At 39.7% G+C, this 27,666-nt stretch overlaps 1 protein-coding gene across 3 annotated transcripts in view; it reads left to right on the top strand.

Moving 5' to 3' along the window:
• Positions 1–27,666, top strand: part of Ipo8 (importin 8) — a 66,931-nt gene that overhangs the window by 22,472 nt on the left and 16,793 nt on the right. For all 3 annotated transcript variants that reach the window (XM_034511582.1, XM_034511579.2, XM_034511580.2), the window contains exons 7-20: positions 802–896; positions 1,624–1,708; positions 4,902–5,036; positions 7,383–7,482; positions 10,862–10,938; positions 11,235–11,351; positions 12,634–12,723; positions 12,940–13,105; positions 14,024–14,184; positions 15,955–16,080; positions 21,684–21,750; positions 23,302–23,427; positions 24,024–24,121; positions 27,053–27,148. In XM_034511582.1, coding sequence (XP_034367473.1) covers positions 802–896; positions 1,624–1,708; positions 4,902–5,036; positions 7,383–7,482; positions 10,862–10,938; positions 11,235–11,351; positions 12,634–12,723; positions 12,940–13,105; positions 14,024–14,184; positions 15,955–16,080; positions 21,684–21,750; positions 23,302–23,427; positions 24,024–24,121; positions 27,053–27,148 — 1,539 coding nt within the window. The remainder of the gene's footprint in view (positions 1–801; positions 897–1,623; positions 1,709–4,901; positions 5,037–7,382; positions 7,483–10,861; positions 10,939–11,234; positions 11,352–12,633; positions 12,724–12,939; positions 13,106–14,023; positions 14,185–15,954; positions 16,081–21,683; positions 21,751–23,301; positions 23,428–24,023; positions 24,122–27,052; positions 27,149–27,666) is intronic.

The following is a 27,666-nucleotide window of genomic DNA, read 5'->3' as shown; positions in this document are numbered from 1 at the left end:
CATTTTAATTGAGTGCTTCATTGCTGGATATCTGGGTAGTTTTAATGTTTAAGCTATTAACTCTAAGGTGTAGTTCAGTGCTTGGCCAAGGTGGAACTCAGTGGCCGAGTCATTGCTGCTGCGCTTCCGGCAGACCTTGCAAAGCAGAAACAGAGCTCAGGCGTGCACTTTAATAAACACTGGCTGAGTGTGCTGCAAGTGTGCACAGGCAGGGTTCTAAGCTACCTTTTTTCCAGGTGAAAGTATCCCATTGTGATCTGCAGTGGCAACAACAGTGCTTTTGTTTGTTTGTTTGTCAAGTTAACCTTTGTGTTTTAAGAACTTGAGTTGTCCTGAAAATGTCCTCCATTCTTTTTGTGTCCATATCTTTTACTTAAATACAAGGTTGAACCCAGGGTCTCTGACGTGCTAAGCATGTCCTTTGTTCCTATCTTTTTCATTTGAAACAAATTATCCCAAGTTTCAGTGTGTCCATATGAACAATAAACAGTTGAGTATTTCTGACAACAGTCTTGTTACTGTTGGTTGCCTGCATCAAAACTCAGAATCTGTCAGGTGACTTGGTGCTTGTGTTTTGTTTCTGCCTACTTGCTTCTCTTGGAGATCAGTGTGAATGCCGACACTGGCCAGGAAAGATAGGCTTAACTTATTTAATTCTTAACTAGCTACTCTTACTTAACTTTAGTAAAGTAAGAGTAAGCAGTCTCACTGTATAGCTATGACTTAATCTATACTAAAATTTAGCTGTTTTTATAAATGTTCTTAGACAAAAATCTGACTTGGATGTTTTTCTTCACTTAGGAGACTCTTCAAATTGATGAGGATGATCGGCCAGAGCTGGTGTGGTGGAAGTGTAAAAAGTGGGCTCTGCATATTGTCGCTCGTCTCTTTGAACGGTATTGCTCCACATACAATAGTAATGATGTTACAGTTGGTATCTTGGTGTTAGGCATTCTAGAGTTGAGTGGCTCCCTGATACAGAATATCCTTTTTTTTTTTTTTTTTTGGTCTTTAAAACCACAGAGAGTAGCTGGACGTAGCAATGCGTGCTTCTAGGCCTCAGGGAAGTGGAGGGGGGAAGTGTCAGGAGGTTAAAGTCATTCTCAGCTACTTAATGAGTTGGAAGCCAACCTGAGCTATAGGAGATGCTGTCTCATGTAATCAAAAACCAAAACACAGAACCCACAGAAGACAAAGTTTTACCCGCTGTTTAAAGTAGGCTTGTGCCCACTGCCCCAGAGAGCATAGCAAAGTTGTACAGTCTTTAGCTCTATTCTACTCTGTGTAGAACATGGACAACTTCTCATTTTTTTCATTGGACATATCTAGAAATTATGTACGAAGGTGCACATGGACACTTTTATTGAAACACATGTCAGGTATAACATTTTTATACCTTCTAGGAGTTACTGGTTTAGAAGTCTGAAGTTTCCTTCCAAAATGCTAACTGTGCTCCAGAATCTTAGAGTTCCTCCTGATTCATATTCTATCTTGTGGGAAAAGAGAGAAAGTGTTAGTTTTATGGCCCAGTAGAATATATTTCTCAATATCTGTGTTTAAAATAGCAAGCATGCTTTGTTTTTAAATATCACAGTCATTAGATGTTTTCTCTTTGATTTTAAGGTATGGAAGCCCAGGAAATGTCACAAAAGAGTACTTCGAATTTTCTGAATTTTTTCTGAAAACCTATGCAGTGGGAATTCAGCAGGTAACTCATGCTTTTAAAATAGAAGAATGATTATTACTGAGTGCTATTTCTGTCTGTTTTGAAGTAGATTGCTAACATGGTAATTCGTCGCATACTTAAAAGAAGATGAAATGGCAGCTGTGGGAGTCTGAGACAGGACACCTAGCTTGAGAATCTTGTATTCTCCATGGGCTTCCACCAGAACTGACTCCTAGACTCGGAAGCTTCAGATGATGATGTAGACCTTGCCAGTGTTAGGCTCTCTGTCTTCTTATATGTCTTTTATTTCTTTGCCTTGTTTATTTGAAGATTTATACCCTTTGAATAAATCTGTTTCATCTACCCCATCTATGATCTGTATGTGAAGGGGCCAGTCCTGCAGATCAAAGCTGCGAGATCTCCATGACACAGGGTTATCCAAGAGGAATCCCAGTGAGGATCTAATATTGATAGTGTAGTAGAAGCTAGAGGCCTTGAACAGACCAGTGACTCACTGCAATGAATATTTGCAAGTAAAGATGTGTAGACAAAAGAGTATACTGTGTGGCACACTGTGACACACTGCAGTTCCAGGTGAGATTTTTTTTTTTCCTTTTTGTTTTCTTCTGGTGGGGAGGATGCAAGGGCAGAGGGCAGACATGAAGAGATGGAGAGATGAGTGGGATTGGGGTATATTATAAGAGTTAAACCATCTCCCCCCCCCATCAATGTATGATGTGAAATTCACAAAGAATCAATAAAAAGTTAAAAAAAAAGTAGTTAGTCAAACTTAAGTATTAATGACAACTCTCAGGTAAAAACATACACATGTTCATGGAAGTTGGAATATTTATTCCACGTAAGAAAATGAGGAATTTGTGAGAAGCTGGTGAAGTTAATATTTAAAAACTTCAAAACTTGCAAAGGTTAAGTGGACTCTGATCATTGGACCATCAAGTATTGCCAGCTGAATCATGATGTGTTTGCTAATTTTTTAAAAAATGAGAGTTAATAATTAATAATTAGCTGTGTCTGGACCCTTGTAGGAAAGACAAGTCTGCTTAATCACACATAAGCCAACGCTTCAATGATACAGATGTTGTTTATAGATTTTTCACAAATCTCTCAGTAATGTGAAATTAAGTACTTCAGGGGTGACTTAAGGTGAAATGGTTTCTGAAAAGTACTTTGATATGTTGCTCATGAGATACTCTATTGGGGAAATTAGTAAATACTAAGTAAAATTATCCAGTCAGCTGTTCAGAGCAGACATCAGCTTGATGTGTCTTTGGCTCTCTTCTTCTGCTCTTAAACTCCAAGAAGTGTCTTGACATTGATGTCACTTGAACTCTGTTTAGAATTTCTAGTGTCATTTAAGCATGCATGTATATATACATGTATGCATATACATATGCATGTATATACGTATGCATATACATATGCATGTATACACACATGCATATACTACTTGTATAAAAAAAAAATTACCTGAGTGGTGATGACAGGGGCCTTTAATCCAAGCATTCAAGACAAGAGCTAGTCAGGTGTCTGTGAGTTCAAGGCCAGCCTGGTCTACAGAGGGAGTTCCAGGACAGCCAAGGCAACATAGAGAAATCCTGTCTCAAACAACAAACAGCCATATCCATGTTTCTTTGCCAGAAATGTTACCTAAGACATATATCCTTGATATTTAAAAATAGTTTCCTTGCCAGGAATTGTCCTCTGCTGCTGTCTTGAATCTCCTCCATTTTTTTTTTTTTTTTTTTTGAGCCCCAGCTGTGTCAGGACTGTCTTGTTCAGTATCACCCTTTCAACTGCCTTTGCAGCAGTTTCTAGGTGGTAGTAGGACTTCAGACACATTTTACTAACCTAGAGTTTAGGCACCTTGTGTAAAATTGATATTCTGACTTATAAATTGTTCATATTTTGAAAGGTTTAGCAACTCACTTGTAAGCTTGACACATGAAGTGGTAGGGACCAGAAAATGGGAGGCAGGAGCCCTGTGCTATCTCTGAAGGCCCTGGAGCCAGTCACAGCTGCTTCAAGGTTCTTTCTTATAAACAAGGTTGTAACCAGCCCTTAAGAAAAGTCAACTTTGCATTATGTTACAGAGATTGTTGGTGGCCTGAGATTATAAAATATAAATATCCCACATTTTTCTCCTGGAAACTGCATGCTTTAGAATATTTTTTTACTTGTTAAAACATTTACCTATCTGGAATTTATTTTGGTGTGAAGGTTAGTTAGGGATCTAATTTAATTATTTGAAAGACTAATTGGCTAAAGCAGTTCTATTTTTAGATTAATGTTTATATTCTGGTTAAGGTCTAAGCTTTGGTGCTTTGTGAACATGTGCTACTGTGTAATTTGTTTTGAAATGTTTACTCAGTCAAATCTGTAATTTTATAGAAAATTGAAGAAGCTAAGCTGTCTCAATTTGGGTCTTATTGCTGTGAAGAGATACCATGGCCATGGCGACTCTTATAAAGGAAAACATTTATAGTGGGACCAGCTTGCAATTCAGAAGTTTGGCTGGGCTGTGGTGACACATGCCTTTAACCCAAGCACTCAGGAGGCCAGCTTGGTCCACAGAGTCAGTTTCAGAACAGCTAGGGCTTCACAGAGAGTCCCAGTCTCGAAGCACCAAAGAACAAAACAACCCTACCCCTTAAAAACAAAAAAAACAAAGCCCAACAAACAATTCAGAGGTTTAGTCCACTATTTTATGATGGGAAGCATGGCAGCATGCAGGCAGACATAGTACTGGAGAGGTAGCTGAGAGTTCTACATCTGGATCAGCAAGCAGCAGGAAGAGAGAGTGACACTAGGCTTGGCTTGAATATCTAAAAACCATCTAAACCACAGTGACATACTTCCTTTAACAAAGCCACAGGCACTCCAACAAGGCCACACCCCCTAATAGTGCTGCTCCCTATGAACCTAGGGGGCCATTTTTATTCAAACTATCACACTAGCCATGGACTAAAAAATAGACTTCTCCGTAGCATATATGTTAGAAGAAAAAAACTGCTTAAAATTCAGTGAGCTATGTTTTAGCTCACTGTAATACACAGACCTATCTAAAAAGTAAAATGCATCAACATTCTCACAGTATCTCCCTTGTATAGCTCGCTGTCTCTATAGCATTTTATGTCATACCATAAACAGTCCTTTCCTCTTTAACCCAGTAATTGTTCTGTGTTCCTTCCTCTCACCCCCACCTATTTTCCTGTAGGTACTACTAAAAATTTTAGACCAATACAGACAGAAAGAGTACATAGCCCCCCGCGTTCTTCAGCAAGCATTCAACTATTTAAACCAAGGGGTTGTCCATGCTGTGACTTGGAAGCAGATGAAGCCACATATACAGGTCAGTGTTGGTGGTCACTCTAAACTGTTGTTGGTTGTTAGGTTTTCTAGATAAGGTAGGTATTGTTTAGTCTTATGTCTTATGTTTAACCTTTGTTTTCACTAGCACTAATTTCTGTGCAATCTTATAAAGAGCTTGCAAAGTTTAAGCATTTGAGGAGTGGTCTTGAGGTTCATGAGTTGGGAGGCTTTTGGAGTCGGTTCCTTCAGTCATTTATTTAGCCTTAGTTTCTATTCTGTTGAGGCAAATCATAAGCTTTTTTGACCCTTGTGTGAAAACATTTTGAAAGCTGCCAGTAGGGCTTTACAAAGGGAGTGGTACTTTGTAGATGAAGTCTGATAAATGACTTTTCTCTTTTGTATATGTGTCAAAAGGCAAGCCAGCCCATCCTCCTTCTTAACTTCCTTTCTTTCTTGGATTCATTTCTGTAGCAGAAGTTGAAGTTTTGTTTTATCAAAAACAGCTTTATTATTATTATTTTTTTATTAAACATTTTTGTTAAAAATTTTTAAACTATTCTATTAATGGCTATCCCTGTTTTTATTAACAACTTTTTTTTTCAAAGATAGAATTTAGCAACATTATTTGTAATAATTGAAGAAACCAGAATGGTAAATGATGGACCAATAATATATACATTTTATTTGCTCATAAATAACTGGCCGGGCAGTGGTGGCATACGAATTTAATCCCAGCACTTGAAGACATTAAAAAGTGAATCTCCACTTTCTAACAAACTCTGAGTTTTTGGTGTAATTTTTTTTTTCTTTTGAGACAAGGTCTCTCTGTGTAGCCCTGGTTGTCCTGGTAGTCACTGTATAAACTAGGCTGGCTTTGAACTCACAGAGATCCACCTGCCTCTGCCTCCTGAGTGCTGGGATTAATATATGTACCACCATGCCATGCTTAAAGTTGTCTTTGAGGCAGTAACCAGACTGACATTGAACTTCCTATGTAGTGGTGGATGACCTTGGACTTCTGATCCTCTTGTCCCCACCTCCTATAGGTTGAGATTACAGGCATATACCACTAATACCTGCCATCTCTGGTTTATGGGATGAAGGGTCATTAAACCAAGGGTTTCAAGATCCTCACGCATGATAGGCAAGCTCTCTATCAACTAAGCTACATCTCAGCCCCTTGTTCTTAAATTATATATGTTGGTATCTGGCCTTTCACTCACTGTTCTTCTACCTTCTGAATGCTAGGATAACATTTATTACCACACCCAGTTTCTGTTAGCATTATCTGAATGTCTTACAATAGCATCTTTTAAGTTCGTGAGCTGTAGACTTTTATAACTATTTGCCTACTTACTTTGACCAAAGAGTTGTAATTTCTTTGCAATTAGGAAAGATACTGTTTTCATTTTGTTCAGTTTATCCTTGTAAATGTAAGGATGACCTGAAATAGTGTCTTTTCCTTTGACTTTTTTTTTTTTAAACGTATGTCTGCACCTTTATGCTCATGAGCCACCTTGTGGTTGCTGGGGATTGAACTCAGGACCTCTGAAAGAGCAACCAGTGCTCTAACCACTGAGCCATCTCTCTAGTTCCTCTTTGACCTTATTTTTACATGGCTTTCACATAGAAACTTTCAAGAAAATACTAACCTCTAGACTGAGTTTTAACCAAATTATAATTTTTTTTTTTTTAAAGATTCACTTATTTTGTGTGTACGGGTGTTTTGCTGTGTACTTGTCTGTGTATCATGTATAAGCTTGGTGCCCAAAGCGACCAGAAAAAGTCTTTGGATCCCCTAGAACTAGAGTTATAGATGGTTATGAACTACCATATGGGTGTTGAGAATAGAACCCGAGTCCTCTGGAAGAGCACCTAGCTCTGTTTCGAGCCTTGGCCCTATTTTTGTGTGAGTAGTTACACAGGGGTCTCCTTGAGCTTAGCTGCTGTTCTTGGGCTGCTTAGGGAACTTCCCTGAAACACAGCTGTGGAGTAGAGCACTAATGTTTTGGAAAAGGAAACAGAAAGGACACAATGTTGTTGATGTGTTGATACTTAGGACTAACATGGACACATGAAACATTTTCACAATGAGAAATGTCATAGTAAATGTCACCCTGGTGGCATTTTCTTTCCATGGTTTGTTTACTGTTGGTTTGTTAGAGAAGTTCTGGCGATCCTGTCTTTACTTCAAGGAGGATCATTTAACTGTCTTTTCTGCTTCGAGCTTCCAGTTTCCGAGTGTTCAGTCTTTCTGAGTCTTCAGTTATTGGGTCCTCTGGATGTGAATGCAGGCTGAGAAGGATTACCGTAACTGGAAAAACTAATGTCGTGAGTCTTGTTTGAATGGCCTGCACCCAATTGTCTTGTTTGTTTCTTGTCGTAGAATATCTCTGAAGATGTGATTTTTTCCGTGATGTGTTACAAAGACGAGGATGAAGAGCTGTGGCAAGAAGACCCTTATGAATACATAAGGATGAAATTTGGTAATTGAGAGTTTTCCCTCAGCACTTCCTGCATATATAAATACAACTAATCTTATATTTCAAAGCAGTCTGCTCTTCATGATGAACTATCAAATTTGGAAAAGTTGATGTCATTTTGTGTCAAGGAACTTGATGCCTCTGGGTGAGGGAGATGAAAGTAGCTTTATTCATCTTTTCCATCAGAGCTCAGGTCTTTGCAGAGTGGTTTGCTACCCAGGCTGTGTGGCTGAAATGGAGGGACCACCTTCTCTTCTATATTATTACCACATTGCACTCATATTCTGGGAGAATTTTGGTTTCTGCACATTTGGGAAACACCTCAGCTTGATTTACGCCCACCCCACTGACCTCACCCCACCTCCCCTTTGGAATACATATTCCATGAGGGAATAGGATTTCCTTCATTAGCCTCACTGTATGTGACCCAGTTTCTTTGGGGATCTATTTGGCTTGGATCTTTCTAGAAGCTATTGAACTGACTAGGTTGCCTGATAACAAACTCCCCTATTCTCTGGGTAAAACCCTGTTGGAGATGTTATTATGTATAAGTCTACATCCATCCCATAGGGGAGATGTGTGAGAGCAACAATGTTATCATATTTATTTGTTTTAATTTTCTGTTTTTTTCTGTTCTCATTTCTGTATTCTCCTGGTCTTAATTGGCACTAGTCAGCCTTCAGTAATGTTGAAATAAAGATTGCCAGATTTGAACTGAGATAGATGTGTTGAAGGTACTGTGGGAAAATTGTTTCCCTTGTTGAGTTAGGTGTCAGAGGTTCCAAAGTTCAGCTTAAACTCTTGACTGGACCTACATCATGGGTACCTGAGTTACAGAGCGTAGCATGCTCTGATTCCAGGAGGAGCAAGGGAAGGAGGATCATTGACCATATGCTCGTTCTCCATTGTGCCTTTTCCATTGAAAAGTCATTGTTTTGTGCAGGATTTGCTTCCCTCTCTTCCTTGTGTCTGCACCTTTCCTTGTTGGCTTTGACAGAAGAATGAAGACATTCTTCCTTCTTTTTAAGTCTTTTTGAATGGGATCTCACTCAGTATATAGTAGGCTGATATTGAACTCCTGGCAGCCTTCCTGACTCAGCTTTCTGAGTGCTGCATTTATAGATAGTTGCCATCCTACTTGGCAACGTATGCTGGGATTTGAATTTAATTTTCTATGCGTGCTAGTTAAGTAGTCTACACTGAGGTAACTGCCAACCCTAAGGCATACTTTAGTTAAAAAGTTGACATTTTTTAAAGATGTGTGTGTGTGTGTGTGTGTGTGTGTGTTGCGCGCGTGTGTGCATGCACGTGCATGCATGCACCATGTATGTGTAGTACCCAAGGAATCTAGAAGAGTGTTAGATTCCTTAGAGCTGCTGTTATTGGTGACTGTGAGCTGCCTGATGTGGGTGTTGGGGAACTGAACTTGGGTCTTCTGGAAGAGCAGTACATGCTCTTAGCCACTGAGCCATCTCTCCAGCCGCATCTTAATTACTCAGCCATCTCTATTAACCTTGTGAGTAAGACTCTCTTGTCTTTCTCAGACTTGCCTTGAACTTGCAGCAGTCTATCTCCAGCCTCCTCACCACTGGGGTGTGTGCCACTGTGCCCAACTTCTTACCTAGCACCTGTTGGGTTTTGTAATGTACAGAGTATTTACTTAACTTTCATAACCCTAACATTATTTATTATTTGTTTTGGTAAAATGGTTTCTTTTTTTATTAATATAACAAATAGTAGCTTTGGCATCTTTATAGTATACTAATAAAAAAATAAAACCCTTTCATGCTTGTTCCCAGCCTTTCTGCTGTAATGAGTATTTACAAATTTCACCACCTGGGACTGGAGAGATGGTTCAGCAGTTAAGAGCACTAGCTGCTTCTCCAGAGGATTCTCGTTGATTCCCAGCACTCACACGGCGGCTTATAACTGTCTGTAACTTCCAATTCCAGGGATTTGACACCCTCTTGTGGATACCAGGCATGAATGGGGTATACAGACATGCATGAAGGCAAAATCTCACACATATATAATAATTGTATTTTACAAATTGGTTAGAAGAGTATTAGTAACTGAAAAAAAAATCACTGGGGAGCTTTTCCCTTACTTATTTTCTCCTTGCCTGATTGAGGGGTTCTTCCAGTCATTTGATAGAGGCATTGTGTTTTTATTTGTGTGACCACAGGGGAGAAAATTACTGTATTTATTACTCCTGTCTAAATGTATTGATTAATATAAACACTGATGATTATTGTCATACTCTGCAGTCAGATTTGTACCAATTCCAAAGAACAGTGTTTTTAGATTTGTTAAAAGCTGACCTGAGCTCTGGCTTCAATGTTGAAGCCTGAAGGTGAGTGCTCCAGGCTTGCCGCCCATGCCTCTGTGACCCAGCCTCTGTAAGATCCAGCAGTTTTAGCTGTGAGCAGAATAAGATAACAGAATTGTGAAACTGAATAAGGAACTGGAGTCCTAGTGTAAGGCTGTAGTATAGAACTCAGCATGGAGTAAGTGTGTGTGTGTGTGTGTATATACATGCACATGCACATGCACATGCACATGCATGCTCACTTTGGAGACAGGGTTTCTCTGTGTAGCCCTGACTGCCCTGGAACTCACTTTGTAGACCAGACTGGCCTGAAACTCAGATCTACCTGCCTCTGCTCCTTGAGTATACTGGGATTAGAGGTGTGCACCGCCATCACCGACACTGGCAAGTTTTCAGATTCATAATGAAACAGCTTGTTGTGAAATTGTGGAAGTGTTTATGGTGTTAAGCAGTATGTAAGTACTTTGACATTAAATATATCATCCACTGAATGCTGTTAAGCGCCAGGCACTCCTTAGAACTCATCCTTGCTGTTTCTTCTGCTTGAAGTTTTTGTCTTTAGAGTCCCATGGATGAATTTCTTCCTCACTTACTGGTTGCTTCTTTCTTGTTACTTAACAGAGAATGGGCTAGGAGAGTAGGAGGGGTTTCTCTGTGTTAGTCACCTTTCACATCTGTGCTCTCATCCTGTCTGTTGTTCATTCAGGTAATCTCTGTCTCTACTATGTAAGCTTCCATATTTGATCTCTGCATCCCTAGTGCCTAGTGCCTGGTACATTGAGCACTCTGAATAAGTTTTTGTTGTATTTTAATAGAAGCAAAGCACTTTTCCTGTGTTTAGGGAAATAGATACCTGAGATATACTGGTTTTCTTTAGTCTTATTTCTTGAAAAATAGCACATGGTGTTTGCGAAACATGTTGTTAAATCATAAATTATGCATGAAAGTCCTGGGATCAGACATTAACATCTTTAGTCTGTAAACCACTGGCCAGGTTTAAAATCTGTAGAATAAAGAGTTGTGTTTTTACTAAGATTTATTTTGACATTTTAGATATTTTTGAAGATTATGCTTCTCCCACCACAGCAGCCCAGACCCTCTTGTATACAGCTGCAAAGAAAAGGAAAGAGGTATACAGTTGTTCTTTGTAATTCAAAACCAAAACACAGTTCACGTTTATTTGACATCCTAATTTAAAATGTTTATCATTATTACTTATAACCTGTCACTTTAAATAGCTTTTTTTGTTGTTCAAGTAAAAGGTTGAATTAACTTGGATACTTTCTTCTTGAGCTTATAGTTGATGAGTAAAATGCAATAAACTGGTTTTAATTTTGACAATTAAATCTGAAAATGCTCATATCTAGCACGGTGGTGACAAGATGGAGATTCATGCAGATTGAAATGGATTCTTTTATTTCTTTAGGTATTGCCAAAAATGATGGCGTTCTGTTATCAGATACTAACAGACCCGAACTTTGACCCAAGAAAGAAAGATGGAGCCCTGCATGTGATTGGTTCCCTGGCTGAGATTTTGTTGAAGGTTAAGACTATCAGTTTCTTTTTTTCATATGTTGGAGGGTATTTGTGTAGTGTATGTGTGATAGTGTGTGTATGTGTTCATATATGTGTGTGTGTGGTGTGTGTGTGTGGTGTGTGTGTGTATGCATACATGCATTTGGAGACAAGAGCCCAGTGTTTTTTTATGACTCCTCATTTTATTTATCTTTATTATTTTGCTTACTTTGTGTGGGTATTTGTCTGCACGTGTGTCTATACACTATATGCATGCCTGGTGCCTCAGGAAGCCAGAAGAAGGTGTCAGATTCCCTGAAGCTGGAGTTGCAGTGCCATGTGGGTACTGGAACTTGAACCTTTGTCCTCTGGAAGAGCAGCCAGGGCTCTTAATTGCTGAGCTATCTCTCTAGCTGGTATTTATTTATTTTAGACAGGTGTCTTATTGGCTTGGAACTTACCAGTTACTAGACTGGTTGGCCATTGAAGTTTGAGGATCTACCCGATATTTTACTCACCACTACCCACATGCTTGGGTTTGGTGCATTACTCCTGGCCCATTTGAGAATCTCAGTTCAGGTCTTTGCAGTGTGTGGCAGATAGTTCATCAGCTGAGCCACTTTCCCAGCTTAGAGTATCAAAATTTAAGTTAATAAAGCGGTGAAACTCAAGCCAATAAAAGCATGAGAATTACTGGTGACTAATTCTAGTCACCTTACTATAAATATCCTTTCCTTTGTAATCTATTTTTTAAAATATATTTCTTATTCTTTTGGGATTTAATTTTTTATATATATATTTTATTTACTTACTTTGAGTGTGTGTGCATGTCACTTTGTGTGTGTGTCCCACAACACAGGTATGGAGGTCAGAGGACATGTGGGAGTTGGCAGTCAGTTCTCTCCTGTCTCCATGTGGGTCCTAGGGATCAAATCAGGTGATTGGGTTTATTGGTAGGCATCTTCATTTGCTGAGCCATCTCACCAGCTCTGTCACCTATCTTTCTTAACAAAAAGAAAATTTACAAAAAAATGACAAAATTTGCAAGTTTGTCATTGTGAAACTATAGCTCTGTAAGAAAGATCTGAAATGGTGTTAGTATAATTTCTTCTTTCAACAAAAATCAGTTAATATAAAATTGATCCAAGATGCGATTCCTGATTTGTTTTAAAGATGCAGAGTATGTATCAAACAGTTTTACCAAACTGGGTATTAAATGCAAGTTGTCATAAGCATACTTTTTTTGGAAAGTAGCTCTTACATATGATATAGTCATTGCCATGCTAAAGTTGAATTTCTGTTCCTAACAGAAGAGTTTATTCAAGGACCAAATTGAGCTGTTGCTGCAGAATCATGTATTTCCATTATTATTGTCTAACCTGGGATATCTTCGAGCTAGAGTAAGTTTTCCTTACATCTGTTACAAATCTTAAGATCTCCACCTGTAGGGTAGTTTTTAAGTGAATGTGATGCTTTGGTAAAAGGCTTTTCATGTGTGACACTCACAGAGTGCTGTCATGCCAGTGGCTGCCCCTGACACAGTGATGTCATCCAGTGGCTGCCCCTGGCACTGCCACAGAGCACTGCCATCAGTTAGTACCTCTTTTTCCTTGTAGTCATGCTGGGTGCTGCATGCATTTAGTTCTTTGAAGTTTCACAATGAGCTCAACCTCAGAAATGCAGTAGAATTAGCCAAGAAGAGCCTGATTGAAGACAAGGAGATGCCTGTCAAGGTGGAAGCTGCCCTCGCACTGCAGTCGCTGATCTCCAACCAGACACAAGGTAATGCCACACATCTTTTCTTTCTTTTTAAGTAAATGGCCTTAAATAATCTCACTCACTTCCTTCTTTAAAGAAGTAGATTTCTAAGCCTGAGTGTCCAGAGTTTAGATTCCTTGCTCCACTTCTGAATTTTATAGGTATTTTTTATTCTGCCCATCTTAGTTCTGTTTATTGTGGTTTCCAGAAAAAATTTAGGAACAGTAATTGCTGGGTACTAGAGTAAGCTGGGCATTAAGGCACCCGGACCAGCTTTGGTGCTCTCTGACTGACCACATGAAACTGGGCAAGGCATCCAGCTGCTTCTCTCTGAAGCTTAACAAGGCTGTCAAAGTTCTAAGTCTGTAGGCCTTCATTTCCTCCTGTCTCAGTTTAAAAAGTTAGATTGGACAGCACCAAGATTCATCTCTAGGGTTCTATGGTTCTACCAGTTCAGAAAGTAGCAGGTAATATATCCAGTGGGCAGTGACACAGGTAGATTGTTTCTATTCAAGATCCAAATAACCTTTGCAAGTAAGTTCAGCTTTATGAGAGCATGAGCCATGCCCTGTTTTAGCAGGAAGATTGGATGAGGTGTAAAGATCTTTTCGGGATGGTAGGTAAAGATGTGGCAGAACAGTGATGGCTTCCATTGGTGGGCAAGGGCTTTCACACTTGTCGTCTGGATCCACAGTCAGGCGCATGGCACAGCTTTTGTGTAATTAGAGTTTCTCATGGCGAGGGTGTAGAGCTGTTGGCCTTTGTGCTAGGACAGTTATTCCTTAGTCAAAACACCACAGTCTGATGCTGTGACTTCAGAAGGTTATTTAATACAGCCTTGTAGCTTGCTCACCACAGCACAGCAACATCTAGCCCCTTATCCTGGAGTTACCATGTAGGAGTGATGAGCTCTTGCTGATGTCATCTATCTGACTGCACTAGCCAAGGAGCACATGAAACCGTACGTGAGAGTCATCATGCAGGAGCTGCTGCGTATCGTCAGAGAGACGGAGAGTGATGACGTCACCAATGTCATCCAGAAGCTCATCTGTGAGTACAGTCAGCAGGTGGCCTCCATCGCTGTTGACACAACCCAGCACTTGGTAAGTGATGGCTGGCTTCTGCTATAGAGATATCATTACTTACAGGAACCTGCTGTGTACAGGCGATTGGCTGACTCAAGGCAGCTGCATAGCTGAAAAGCCCTTCCAACATGGGTGACCAGGAAAGCTGCATCCCTGGAACTCCCTGCGTAATGTTGAGGCAACTCACTCCACTCTCTCCTCCTGCACTTGCTGTCTTTATAATTTGGAGAGGAGCCTTGTGAATCTTATGAACTTGCTGAATTCCCTTCTAAGAGCCTTGTAGTTTTTGTTTACTTCCCGAGTCTTACAAGCTTTCCTCTTCCCTTCACTTCCTTTAGGAAGAAATAGCTACTTAGTAGCAGTAAGAATGAGCTAAGTGTGTATAAGTTTGGTAAAGAACTCTTAATGGGGGCTGGAGATAATGGTTCAGTGGTTAAGAGCACTTGCTACTCTTCCAGAGGATCAGGGTTCAGTTTTTAGCACCCACATGGAAGCTCACAACTGTTTGTAATTCCAGTTCTAGGGGATCTGGTACCTTCTGACCTCCATAGGCATCAGCCATGTGTGTGGTGCACAGGCATATATGGAGGCAAAACACATATACACATTAAAAAAAAAAGAAAAAAGAAAAGCCCTGAAAAGTCTCAGCAACCACCCCCTTCCCAAATAAATTAAACTCCGGAATTTGGAGTTGAGTTTTATTTGTAAACAAAATCTTAATATGACAGTATTTGCCTTGGTCATTCAGATATTCCTAAGGTTGGATTGATTAGCCTTAAATTAAACCCATTCAAGATAGTTCCTTTTATCTGTAATATCCTGAAATGTCATAATGATACTGTAAACATGAGCATTTTGAACTCCTAACTTTTGCACTTGGGATCTTGGCATTTCATTTTTTTTTTTTTTTCTATACATGGTGTGTGTGTGTACGACTCTGTGGGGTTGGTTTTCTTCCAAATTTATGTGTGTTCTGGGGATTGAACTCTTGTTGCCAAGTTTGTGTGTCAAGTGCCTTTACCACAGAGCCATCTTGCCAGCCCAGCAGAATGGTTTTTTGTTGTTGCCTCTTTGGTAGTTTTTTTTTTTTTTTTTTTTTTTAACTGTTTTCCACCCTCTTCTTTTTATTTTTATTTTTAAAGATTTATTTATTTATTTAATGTATATGAGTACACTGTAGCTGTCTTCAGACACACCAGAAGAGGGCATTGGATCCCATTGCAGATGGTTGTGAGCCACCATGTGGTTGCTGGGAATTGAACTCAGGACCTCTAGAAAAGCAGTCAGTGCTCTTAACCGTTGAGCCATCTCTCCAGCCCTCCCACCCTCTTCTATACTTCCTGATGTGGATATCAGACTGGAACTGAATCTTGCCCCTATACCCTTTTTTCTCATTTTGTCTGTGTCTGGGGTTTTTTTTTTTTTTTTTTTAAGACTTTTCTGAGTGATCTTTGCTTTCATTTTCTAAATATCCTGTCACATTTTTCTTTTGATAAACACTTGTTTTCAGTGTTTCTAGATTTCAGTTTTATTTGCCCAAAGATAATTAACAGTTAAATAAATATAGCTATTGGTTACATTAGCTAATGTGTTTCATGTCAGCAACTACAATGGATACAAAAGGGCGGTTGTACTTAAAGCATGCCGTGATCTGTCATTGCAAGAAAAAAGGTAATTCAGTCAACAAGGTACAGAACTTAGTGTCTGAGAAATGCTAGCCTTTGGGTGTGCAATGCTGTTCCTTTGCGATGGTACCAACTGTTGAGTATTATAATGTAATTTTCACAGGCCGAGATATTTGGTAAAGTTCTTCAAAGTGATGAGTATGAAGAAATTGAAGACAAAACTGTCATGGCCATGGGAATTTTACACACCATCGACACTATCTTAACAGTTGTGGAAGATCATCCAGAGGTGGGTGGGGTACCTTGTGTTTTATTGAAATGGATATATTAACTGAAATTTATGTGACCAATGGTTATGAATTCTTGTTTTTTTAATTTATTATGTGTGCATGTGTGTATACATGCCACGTTTATGTATTTGTGTGTGTGTGTGTATCAAATGTGTGTGGGTATACGTATGAGTGTCTCAGAACATCAGATCTCCTGGAACTGGAGTTATAGGCAGTTGTGGGCTGCCTGACATGGGTGCTGGGATATGAACCCAGGTCCTCTGAAAAAGCTGCAAGCACTCTTAACCACTGAACTATTTTTCTAGCACAGTGAGCAGTGATCCTACCTCCTGACCTGTCTCACCAGGTTTTGGTATTAAAGATTTATATTTAGTTATATTAGTAAGTTTTTAAAATTGTCCTCACTTCAGCATTTATGCAGGAAGATTACAAGTCCATGGCCAGCCTGGGCTTGCTACTGAAACCCCTTTTCCAAATGCACAATCAAATAAATTGCTCTCAGATTTTTAAGGTGATTGAGGAGGAAAATTGCAGGTTTATTGAAAGTCAACAGTATAAGCCTTTGCACTCACCTGAGCTCAGGTCATCATATCTACTGTGTGCCAGGCTAGGTTTCTGTGAATTGCTGATTGAATAGAATAAGAGTCTTGCCTTCTAGGAACCCACGGTCTAATCGTAGTGGAGAAGGATAGAGCTTTCAATTGCAGTGGTCAGTATTAGTAAAGGAACATAGTTGTAATGTAAGAGGTGCAGTAAGACTGGAGAGGAGTAAGCAGAAACTTGAAGACACAATCTCAGAGGAACACTAAGATAAAATAGAATTAAAATTTGGAGACACAGTCTTAAGCCACCCAAGTTGGCCCCAAACTTACTCTGTAACCAAGGATGGCCTTGAACACCTGATCCTCCTGGACTTACCTGTTTCCCCTTGTACTGGGATAAAACAGATGTATTTATGCATTTCTGGGGATGGCATCCAGGGCTTCACGCATGCTTGGCAATCACTCTTCCAGCTGAGTCACATCTAAGGCCCATGGATAAGCGTTTACATGTTATATTCAGTACTTAGCTGGTTCAAGAATTTTAACAGGTAATAGAGTCTCTTTTGCAAAGGCAGAAGTGAGGGTCAGGAGGCTCAGGATTATTGTATACCTGGCCACAACTGGTCAGTTATGGGTCTAGATTTGTCATTGGGCCACTCTTGTCACATGACAGCTTTCCTCATGAAAACCCAGAGTTCTCCTTCCCAAATGGAACATGCCCTTTTTTAAATGAAAATTAGCCATGTTGCTCATTGTGTCTGTGAGCACAGACTGCTATGTTTAGTAGTGACAGATTTGCTCAGTAAGTGAGGCTTTAGCCATGTGACTACACATTCATCCCATGTTTGTTAAGCACCCAGGGAGCTTGCTGAAATAGTGCATTGTTACTCTGCTGGTCCTTCCTGTACCCGAAGGCCTTTAAGTGGATCTTTGATTTTCTTTCTTTCTTTAAGAAAATTTTTTAAAGCTTTATTTATTTTATGTATTTGAGTACACTGTCACTGTCTTCAGACACACCAGAAGAGGGCATTGGATCCCATTGCAGATGGTTGTAAGCTACCATGTGGTTGCTGGGAATTGAACTCAGGACCTCTAGCAGAGCAGTCAGTGCTCTTAACCGCTGAACCATGTCTGCAGCTCCGGATCTTTAATTTTCATATTCAGTATTTTTGTGTTTTTATGTCAAAACTCTGGTCTTGGTAACAGTGAGTTAGACCAAAGTAGCTTAGAGTAGCTATACGTAATACTTTCACCTTTATTTTTAATCTCACAAGAACTTAGAAATCACTGAATCCAGTTTTCCCATGTATGGTATTGTGAAGAGAGAAAACTGCATACTTTTGAAAACAAAAGCATTTTGCATTTTTGAATCTGATATTATAATTATTTTACTTCAAGTAGTGTTGAACCTTCAAAGTTACTGTAATTAGTGAAGGAGGCATGAGTTAAGGTTGAGTCACACTCAGCAAATAACATCTGGCTTCATACCTACAGATGAGAATGTAAAGCCTTTGCATAATTAGAAGCAAAACCAGCTGTAACTTGCTCTGCTGGTCACCTGTTCTTAAAGTTTTTACAGATTAAAAAATAATCTCTTTTTTTGAGATAAATCACACCATTTCTCTTTTTCTTCCTCCCTCCCTCCAAACCTATCTAGTCCTTTTTGCCCTTTTTCAAATTCATGGCCTCTTTTTTCATTAGTTGTTACATACATATATGTATATTTTAGTTATAGGTACATGTCCACATGTGGATGTGTGCGTGTGTGTGTGTGTGTGTGTGTGTGTGTGTGTGTGTGTGTGTGTGTGTGTGTGTGTATGTATGTGTATGCCCTTGGAAGGTGCTTTATTGTACCCAGGGGCTGGAGTTACTACAGGAAGTTGTGCACTGACCAGCATCTGTGTTGACATTTTTAATCCTGATCCGGGGTTTCTACCCCCACCTTTGATCATTCATTTTCTGGATAAAAGACACATACACAACCTTTATATTTACAATAAGCCTTAACAGCACAAGAGCCGAGCAGGTATTTACCCTCTATGCTATTACAATCTACTTTCCTATGGATAACCCCCAGTTATTACTTACTATATTTCATATGGGCTGCTCTTAACTCCAATTAGCTAGCCCTTAGGGCCATGTTTTTTTGACTCCTAACCCATGGCATCTTCCTCCTCCTCCTTCTCTTCCTCCACCTTCTTGTCCCCCTCATGGTTCCCCCCAGCTCCCAAAGCTCCTGAACCACATCCATGTGTCTTCTGCCCAGCTGTTGGCTGTTGGCATCTTTATTTACCAGTTAGAAATAACTTGGGGACAAGGTCATAGAACATCACTTGGGTCTGTGTGTGTGTGGATTCCAGGTCTTGGCCCCCATTTCCCCACCCCGCACTTAGCATCACAGGACACAGCAAGAGCAAACCTCAACACATCTGTGGACTGAACTAGGCTCTCATGTACTACTATCTGCTGAGACATCTCTCCTGCTCATTCCTTTCCTTTGAACTTCCTCTTAATAAATGGAAACTCTGGAAGCCATACTTCTTTCAAAGAAAAACACACTTATGGTTACTTAGAAAGGGCAAAATTTGGAACTCTAAAATGGTACCTAAGCAGGCTTATTTTTATCTGTTTATCTGATGTTTTAAGGATATTGACCGAGTCTAGATTTGGGATCATTTGAACTTCAAAATAGCAGTTTAGCATATAGCAAGTTATCAAACTGTACTCTAAAAATTATTATTTCAGTTAAATATCACAAGTGAGCTGGAGAGATGGCTCAGTGGTTAAGAGCTCTGGCTGCTCTCCCAGAGGTCCTGAGTTCAATTTCCAGCAACCACATGGTTGCCCATAGCCATCTATAATGAGATCTGGTACCCTCTTCTGGCCTATAGGCGTATATGCAGGCAGAATAGTGTATACAAAATACATAAATAAATCTAAAAACAAAACAAACGCTTAAAAAAGACAAGTAAAATTAAAATTGAATATTAGAATATGTTCTAAGATTGAATTGTACATTTATACAAACATGTATCTCACCACTGATTTTCAACTTTTTAAAATTTTTATCTTTTATTCATTTAAAATATATTTGATACAATAACCAGGCATAGTGGCATATAGTTTTAATCCCAGCACTTGGAAGCCAGAGGCAGGTGGATCTCTGTGAGTTCAAAGCAAGCCTGGTCTACAGAGTGATTTCCAGAAATAGCCAGAACTACACAGTAAGACCCTGTCTTAGGGATACAGCAGCTGGTCGTGGTGGTGCATGCTTTTAATCCTAGCCATTCAGGAGACAAGGCAGGAGGGTGTATTTCTATGAACTTGAGGCCAACCTGATTTACTATAGTATATCTACTATGTAGTGAGTTTTAGGTCAGCCAGGGCTGTACAATGACACTGTCTGGGCATAGGTATATGTATGTGTTGAGTATTTAATAATTGAAAAGTCCTGAGAAGATATTTAAACTCTGAACCTTACTCAGTTACTCCAGTCTCAAATCTCTTTTCAGAAGTTGTAGTTTTCTTTTGTAATCTCTTGAGATTTTTCCGTTGCCAAGCTAGCAAAATAAGTGCATGTATTTGTCTTTCATGAAGATGATAATATATTTTGCTGAAATCCCTTCCCTGGAAGAGTGTGAACAACATCTGTTTTCTTCATCTAAGGTCCCAGTGACTAAGCAGAGTTTGATTCTACCACAGTTACCCTGGAGAACACTGAGTTTATTGAGTTTACTTAGATCGTGGGTGAACCCAAAGCAGGTTCACTGGAATGTCTTCATTCAGCATGGGTGTTGGCTTCCTCAGAGATGGAGAGGCCTTCTTCAGTTAGTTACCCCTCCCTACCTCAGCCTATATACTTTAGCCCCTCTTCAGGTTGTGTGTATTTAGGGAAGAATTGAGTATATATGGCTGGGAGAATTCTCAGGTTTGGGTCCAATGCTTTTCCACATCTCCTCCTCCTGTGAGGAATGTCAATAGTTGACAGGCCTGCTCCTGATGGACGCTTGCAGGCTGTCACAGCTGATCTGGTGAAGATGGCAGTTGTTCTGCTCAGAGAGTATAGCTGCATAACAATATCTTATGCAGTAGCTTTAACTGACATGTTTTACACAGTGTGTCTTGTGATTCTTCTAGATTAGTCAGTAAGCATGTGATTTTAGCAATTTAATGGTTTTAATAGAATGAATACTCTTGTATGTGTGTCATATTTACATGGCCAATCCCTAGTGACTATATTCTGACATTACCTGTTAAATGACTGTTTGGTTGTTAGTGTCACACATATTGTTGCATTGAATGGCCTTTTCCATGTCCTGTCACAGGAGTGGGAAGTGTCTGTGAGCCAGTTCCTTGAGGTGATGTTGGCTGAGATTACATAGGAGTGTGCACTCCTGAGATGAGAGCACCTGTCTTTCCTACCCCACACTTCTGAGATAGCCTTAGCTGTCATGTTCAGTCTGTAATCTCACCCTGGGTGAGAGTGACCATCTCTTCATCAGCTGAAGGGTTTTTTTTTTTTTTTTAAAGTAAGTTTTACCTGTTTTTCTTTTAGATTTCGTGTATAAGGGGAATCTATTATTTGTGATACAACCCGACAGTCCGTTTGCCATTTGCCTTGACCTGCTCATGCCCTTCTGCAGAAATACTTGTTGTTTTTTGCAGTCAGGGGGTCAGTGTCTTTAGTTCTTGTTTTAGTCATGACTTTCTTTACCTCCTTATGGTTGTACAAGGATTCTTTTACTTTTTCTGGTATTTTTTTTTTTTTTGGTTATGGTTTTTTTTTTACATAGAAATCTTTGATCCATAAGAAATTTATTTGATATAGAATGTGAGGTAAGGAGGTATCTAATTCTGATTTTCCATCCGTTTAACTTGCATTGCTATCTTTTGTTGGCTTTGAGAACTTCCCTGTGTTTTTGCATACTTACTTTTTCCATGAAGATTACGTCTACTCTCAAAAAAAAATCTTGTAGATATTTCATTGGGATGACACTAATTTATATGTTAACTTCAGAATGATCACAGTGAATTTCAGACTCTTTAAAATTTGTCTTTAGATTATACAGCAGTTGGAGAACATCTGTCTACGAATCATTGATCTTGTTTTACAGAAGCACGTCATTGGTAAGTTCAGAGGTTGGAGAAAAGGTAAACTGAGATTTTTTTTTCAGTTTGATGAACTGAAAGTGCAGATTTTAGCACTTTAAAATTAGTGAGGTAGATGGTTTTGAGAAAGGGGAACTTACTCTCTGTAAACTTAAAGCTCATCTTTCTGATAATAGCTAGGTATATTTTAATTCAGCAGTAAGCTCTTAATGTGTCCAGTGAAGAATTTCTGGTTTTAGAAAATTTAAAGGCTGGAGAATGTAATATTCTCCATTTTACATTCAACATTTTAAGAGATGAACTGGGGTTATAGGTTCTAGGTCTGGTGGTATACAGGAAGCCCTGGGTTTTGTTCCCAGCACATCGGCTGACATGGGTAGGGCAGCACTTGGGATGTGGAGGCAGGAAGAGCAGAAGTTCAAGGTCATCCATCTTTGGCCACATAGTTTGAGGCCAGCCTGGGCTACTTGAGACCATAGTGGGGGTTTAGGGAGGAAAGAGGGAGAAGGAAAGAAAAGGGAGAAAGGAGGGAAAAGAGGAAGATGGGGAGAGAAGATGGGTGAAATTGTTTTAGTCTGGGCTATATATAGAAAGCTATGTTTTACTGAGTAATGACAGGGTGTGTGAATACAGAACACTGCTATGGGCCTCTTCACTTACATTAGGTATAAAGTATTCTGAGGCAAACTGAAGAATACTGCTCAAACTGTAAGCTCTATAACTTGGAGAAAATGCTATATATTTTATAGCTGTTTGTAAAACTAAAAATGTGATATATATATATACATATATATATCACATCACAGTAATATATATGTATATATCACAGTAATATATATACATATATATGTATATATATTACTATATATACATACATATATATAATCTCTGTATCATTAAGCTCTCCAAGAATGTTACTAATTGTTTATAAGTTTTAAATCTACATGATAGAGGCATGCTAATATAGTTCTCTTATAAATTTGTAATATAATTTTATAGATAGAAACTATGTTACAAAGTAGGTAGACATTTGATTATTGTTGTTTTGTTTTGTTTTTTGTTTTTTTGAGATGGGGTCTCATTATGTAGCTCTGGCTGTCTTGAAACTCACTAAATAGACCAGGCTGGCCTCAAACTTACAGAGAGCTGCAGGCCTCTGCCTCTCAATTAAATTAAAGGCGTGCACCACTATGCCTCAGCTAAAATTTGAGTTTTCTCCCCAGGATTTCACTGTTACCTTGGCTAGCCTGGAATTTGCTATGTAGACCAGGCTGGCCTTGAACTAGAGATCTGCCTGCCTGTGCCTACAGAGTGCTGGAATTAAAGGCATGTGCCACTACACATACCCTAAAATAGAAATTTTAAATATCTTTTCAGCACTATGTGCAGATTGTTATCTTTGTTGAGTAGAAGGTAGATCTCAGTAAGAGTTGAAGGCAGCCTCTCTGGCTGATGCCACTGAGGAAGGGAAAAAGGTAACACACAGGAGGGATGTGTTTGAATCCTCTGTGTGGTCTCCTTGAATCTTGCTGTTTCCTCGAAGTCTAACTAGAGGTTTTTCTCTTCTAGAGTTCTATGAGGAAATCCTTTCCCTGGCATACAATTTAACCTGCCATGCCATCTCCCCGCAGATGTGGCAGCTCCTGGGCATTTTATATGAAGTTTTCCAGCAGGATTGCTTCGAGTACTTTACAGGCATGCATTGATCGTACAGTTTTTCTTTCTCTCTAGATGAACTTCCCTTAACGACTGATGATTCAGCACTAATCAGATATTTTCATTTTATTGTTGAGGAAATGGTGGGGGTGATTATAGCAGTGTTTCAGCCCTTTGGTAGGCAGAGAAGGTCAGCAGCATGTCTGGTTTTTTCTGTTAGTTTGTAACCAGAGCATGTATTCATGTGTAAATTGAGTAAATACAGCTTTGTCCTGAGCAGAGTTATCAGCTGCAGCCCTTCAGCAGTTTGCATTCTATCGGGAAGGGTGCTTTGAGGCCAATCAGCTAAAGCCCATCAGTAAGACCCTGGCTGTTTGTCAGATAGTGCTGAGTGCAGTGGGTACGGGGACAGGGAAAGGTCAGAAGTGTTATTCTGATAAACAGTGAGCATTTTAACCTTCCTAGTCTGCACTGTCTTCAGGCATAAATACAGCAGGTATGTCATGACCTTCTCTAGCGTTTATGGTTGCTAAGGGAGACAGTATCTGAGTGCTACAGAGCTGTGTTTCCAGTGGGAACCATTCATTTCTGCATCTGTTGCACAAGTCTCAATGGGATTCTGGATCTTTTCCTAGATATGATGCCTCTCCTGCATAATTACGTGACAGTAGACACCAACGCTCTACTGTCAAACCCAAAGCACTTAGAAGTCTTGTTCACAATGTGCAGGAAGGTAAGTGCATCCTGCCAGTTGTCATGTGACTCTTCATAATGTTTAGGTGTTTGGTTTATGTTGCTTTACCTGAATAGAGTTGTCAATTTCGTTTTAAAAATGAGTTTGTGATTGCTGTAACCTGAAAGTTTCATAGTATGTGTTGAGCTTATTATGTCACCTCCATACCTATGAACTTCGAAATTTTCTAAGTTCATACAACCGTCTCAGTGTCCACAGAGACCATTCCGAGACCCCTGTGGATATCAGGCTACATGAGTCCTCTGGTCCCATAACTAACAAGATTTGTCTTTGCCCATAGCCCTGTACATCTGGGCATGTACTTAACTCACTTTCATAACACCTAATATAGTGCAATGTTTCTTTAAGTAGTTGTTAAACCATGTGGGCCAGGGAAAAACAGCAGGAGAAAGAATCTGTACACATTCAGTGTAGGTCCAGGTCTTAAAAAAACGTTTGGCTTATGGTTGGCTGAATCCATGGATAGAGAACCTTGCAATATGGAGGACCAGCTCTCTACTTTTCTTTCCCATTTTTTTTTTTTTTTTTCTTTCCAAAATATGAACTTGTGGGTGCTGGAAAGATGGCCCAATGGTTAAGAGCACTTGTTGTTCTTGCAAAGGACCCAGGTTTGGTTCGGCACCCTCATGGCCACTCATAACCATCTGTGGCTTCAGTTTCTGGGGTTTTGGATACCCCCCTCTGGCCTCTGCGGGCACCAAGCATGTACATGGTGTACATACATACATGGAAGCAACACACATACACACACACATGTAAAATTAAATAAATCTAAAAAGAAAATTTAAAAACATGAGCTTTTTAGTAATTAAAGGAAAGTATTAGAACAACTAACCATACAGGTAGCCAGTCTGTGACAGAATGGTACCAATCATTTAACTTTTTATTGATGTATATTGGAAGTCACCTATGTACCTAGATGTAAGTAATCTGAGCACAGGCAACATAAAACGATGAGAGTTACAAAAGCAACACTTAGTTTAGTACGTGATGATTTATGGATGTATTTTATGCACAGACATGGTTGTCCACTGTGTTATCTCAATCACCGTTTGGTTATGTTGAAGTAAATATTTAAAATCGGCTGCCGGTTAAGCCAACTGTCTAAGCTGTGGCGGCTTTGCCTAGCTCAGCCACCATGTTCTGTGGCCAGAGGCCACGTGCTAGAAACGGCAAGCCAGAAACACCAGCCCTGCCACTCACGAGACACCAGTGTGGGAGATGGCTCTGCCAATCTTCCACGCTGTCTCCGAGAGGCTGGGCATTGCCCAGACCATCCCACCATCCATGTGGGCCCAGTAAGAAAATGAGACTCTAATGCTTAAATATTAATCAAAGGCTTTATATATTTAGTAATTCTCAATAACAATATGCCCATACAAAGAAAGTTGTTTCCCAATTAGCTAACCTAAATATAAGTTGCTACCCACAACTGCTCTCCATACCTGCGTGGCTCTCCATTGCTCTTATATCTCTGCTCTACCTAGCTCCTCCTCTTCCTTTTCCTCATCCTCTCCTTATTCCTCCCACCTTAGCTCTCCTACATGGTTATACCTTAGAATTTTTTTGATGACTAAGTCATGTTTACCTCCTTCAGGGAAGTATGTGTGTAAACTTGTACTACATCAAGCTGGCAGGCAAATTGTGGAAAGCTCAAATAGCTAGAAACCAAAGAGCTAGGTCATGGAGTTACAGGCAGGAAAGAGCTGTAGTGCAGCCATGGTTCTCATTAGCAGGGAGGTGTATGAGGGGGCTGGTAAGAGCTCTAAACTGGTATATTAGTATATCTGGTTTGCATCCCACTTAAATTATAAAGAACTTACAAAGTTGTACAAATATCTTAAGCTGAGATTTTAAAAACTGTAGCTCTGTGATAAGAAGTGTGTAACACTTTTATCTCAACTGTCAGTCTTCAGGCCTCAACCCTCAGTTATAGGGACAAGGGGGAAAGAAAGCTACTGCATACAGCAGTTCTGTGTGCCCCCTCAGCAGCTCAGTGTTCTGTACAGCAGACACAGAGAAGGCTGTTCACAGTCTTGTTCTTGTCAAGTAGGTGACATATATTTCATATTAGTTTTAAGACTAATTCATATTAAGTTATTGAAGTGTACCAGATATTTCCTGTGTATTTTAGAAACGTTTATTTTTAATTGTGTGTGTGTGTGTGCACTAACTCCACCTTCCAGAGATTCCTTCTCTTCTTGCCTAGTTTCTTGTGTCATACCCACCACCACTCCTGCTTCTAAGAACATTTATATATCGTCTCCTTCTTCCCCAACACAGTGAGTTTCCTTAGGATTGTCTACAGGAAAACTGGTGCTCTGATGACAACATCTCCTGCTTAGCAACTGTTCTGAGGGTTTTTGTTTGTTTGTTTGTTTGTTTTTTTGTTGTTGTTGGATATCTCACTGTATTAAACACTGAAGACATTAGGGAGCCCCACTTCTATCCCTGGGCCTGCTGCTTAGTAAATTGTTCCAGGTCTAAGAGCTCCTGTTGTTGGAACCATGTTTGAACTCAGGTGTGTGGCTCCAGAGTTCACTTGTAAATGACAAGATATGTCTTGTTTCTTTGCCTTTCTCAAGCAAAGATCTGCCTGCTTCTGTCTCCCAGTGCTGGGATTAAAAGTGTGCACCACTACACACGCCCAGAAAATTGCTTTTTAAAAATCAGTGATCCCTGCTCAATGTGTTGGCAGGCCTTTAATCCCAGCACTTGAAAGGCAGAGACAGGTAGACTTTTCTGAGCCTGATGCCTAGTGGTTCACATAGTGAATTCTAGGCCAGCCAGGGTTGCATAGAGATCCTGTAACAGCAAAACTGGTTTCGGTGACTGAATTCACAGGGTTTGCTTCCTGTGGTGTCATCCACTTCCCTGTGGCACTGATGCTGAGCTAACTTATCTCTCTAGGTACTGTGTGGAGAGTCGGGAGAAGATGCTGAGTGCTATGCTGCAAAACTCTTGGAAGTCATCATTCTTCAGTGCAAAGGAAGGGGAATTGACCAGGTGAAACATGTCAGAAAACTATCCTCCTGGATATTTACATAAAAATGCCCATGCTTGATTGATATTCTACTTACATTTTGATAGAAAGTTAAAAAGGCAGCCAGAGTTTGTGCTTGCTGGTGCAAATCCTATTTGATTAATAGAAAAAAAATGACTCAGAAAGATTCACGACAACAATAGCAATAACAGAAACAAATAGGAACATGTGTAATGGAGATCACACGTGGCTCGCAAAGTAAAAATCTCGTTTTAGAGCCTACTCTGAGCAGTTAAACAGAGAACCTTGAACAGAGAAATGACAAGGTCAAAGGCCAGGGTTTTGGTTTGCTGAGTGTGCTATCAATGGACAAGTCTTCTGCCAATGAGCAAGGAAGCTGCAGCTGGTGTAGGTGTGAGGAAAGCAGAGATTGTGAAGCAGGAGATTTTGTCAGAAGCATCCGGTTATATCAGATATTATCAGATTATAGCAGGAGATTGGGTGGGAAGCATCAGAAAAGAGAAGGCATTAGAGGAGAGAG

The sequence above is a fragment of the Arvicanthis niloticus genome, chromosome 9 (genome assembly GCF_011762505.2).
Source record: "Arvicanthis niloticus isolate mArvNil1 chromosome 9, mArvNil1.pat.X, whole genome shotgun sequence".
Lineage (NCBI taxonomy): Eukaryota > Metazoa > Chordata > Mammalia > Rodentia > Muridae > Arvicanthis > Arvicanthis niloticus.
Note: the sequence above shows the minus strand (reverse complement) of the source record. Positions and strands in the feature narration are given on the sequence as shown.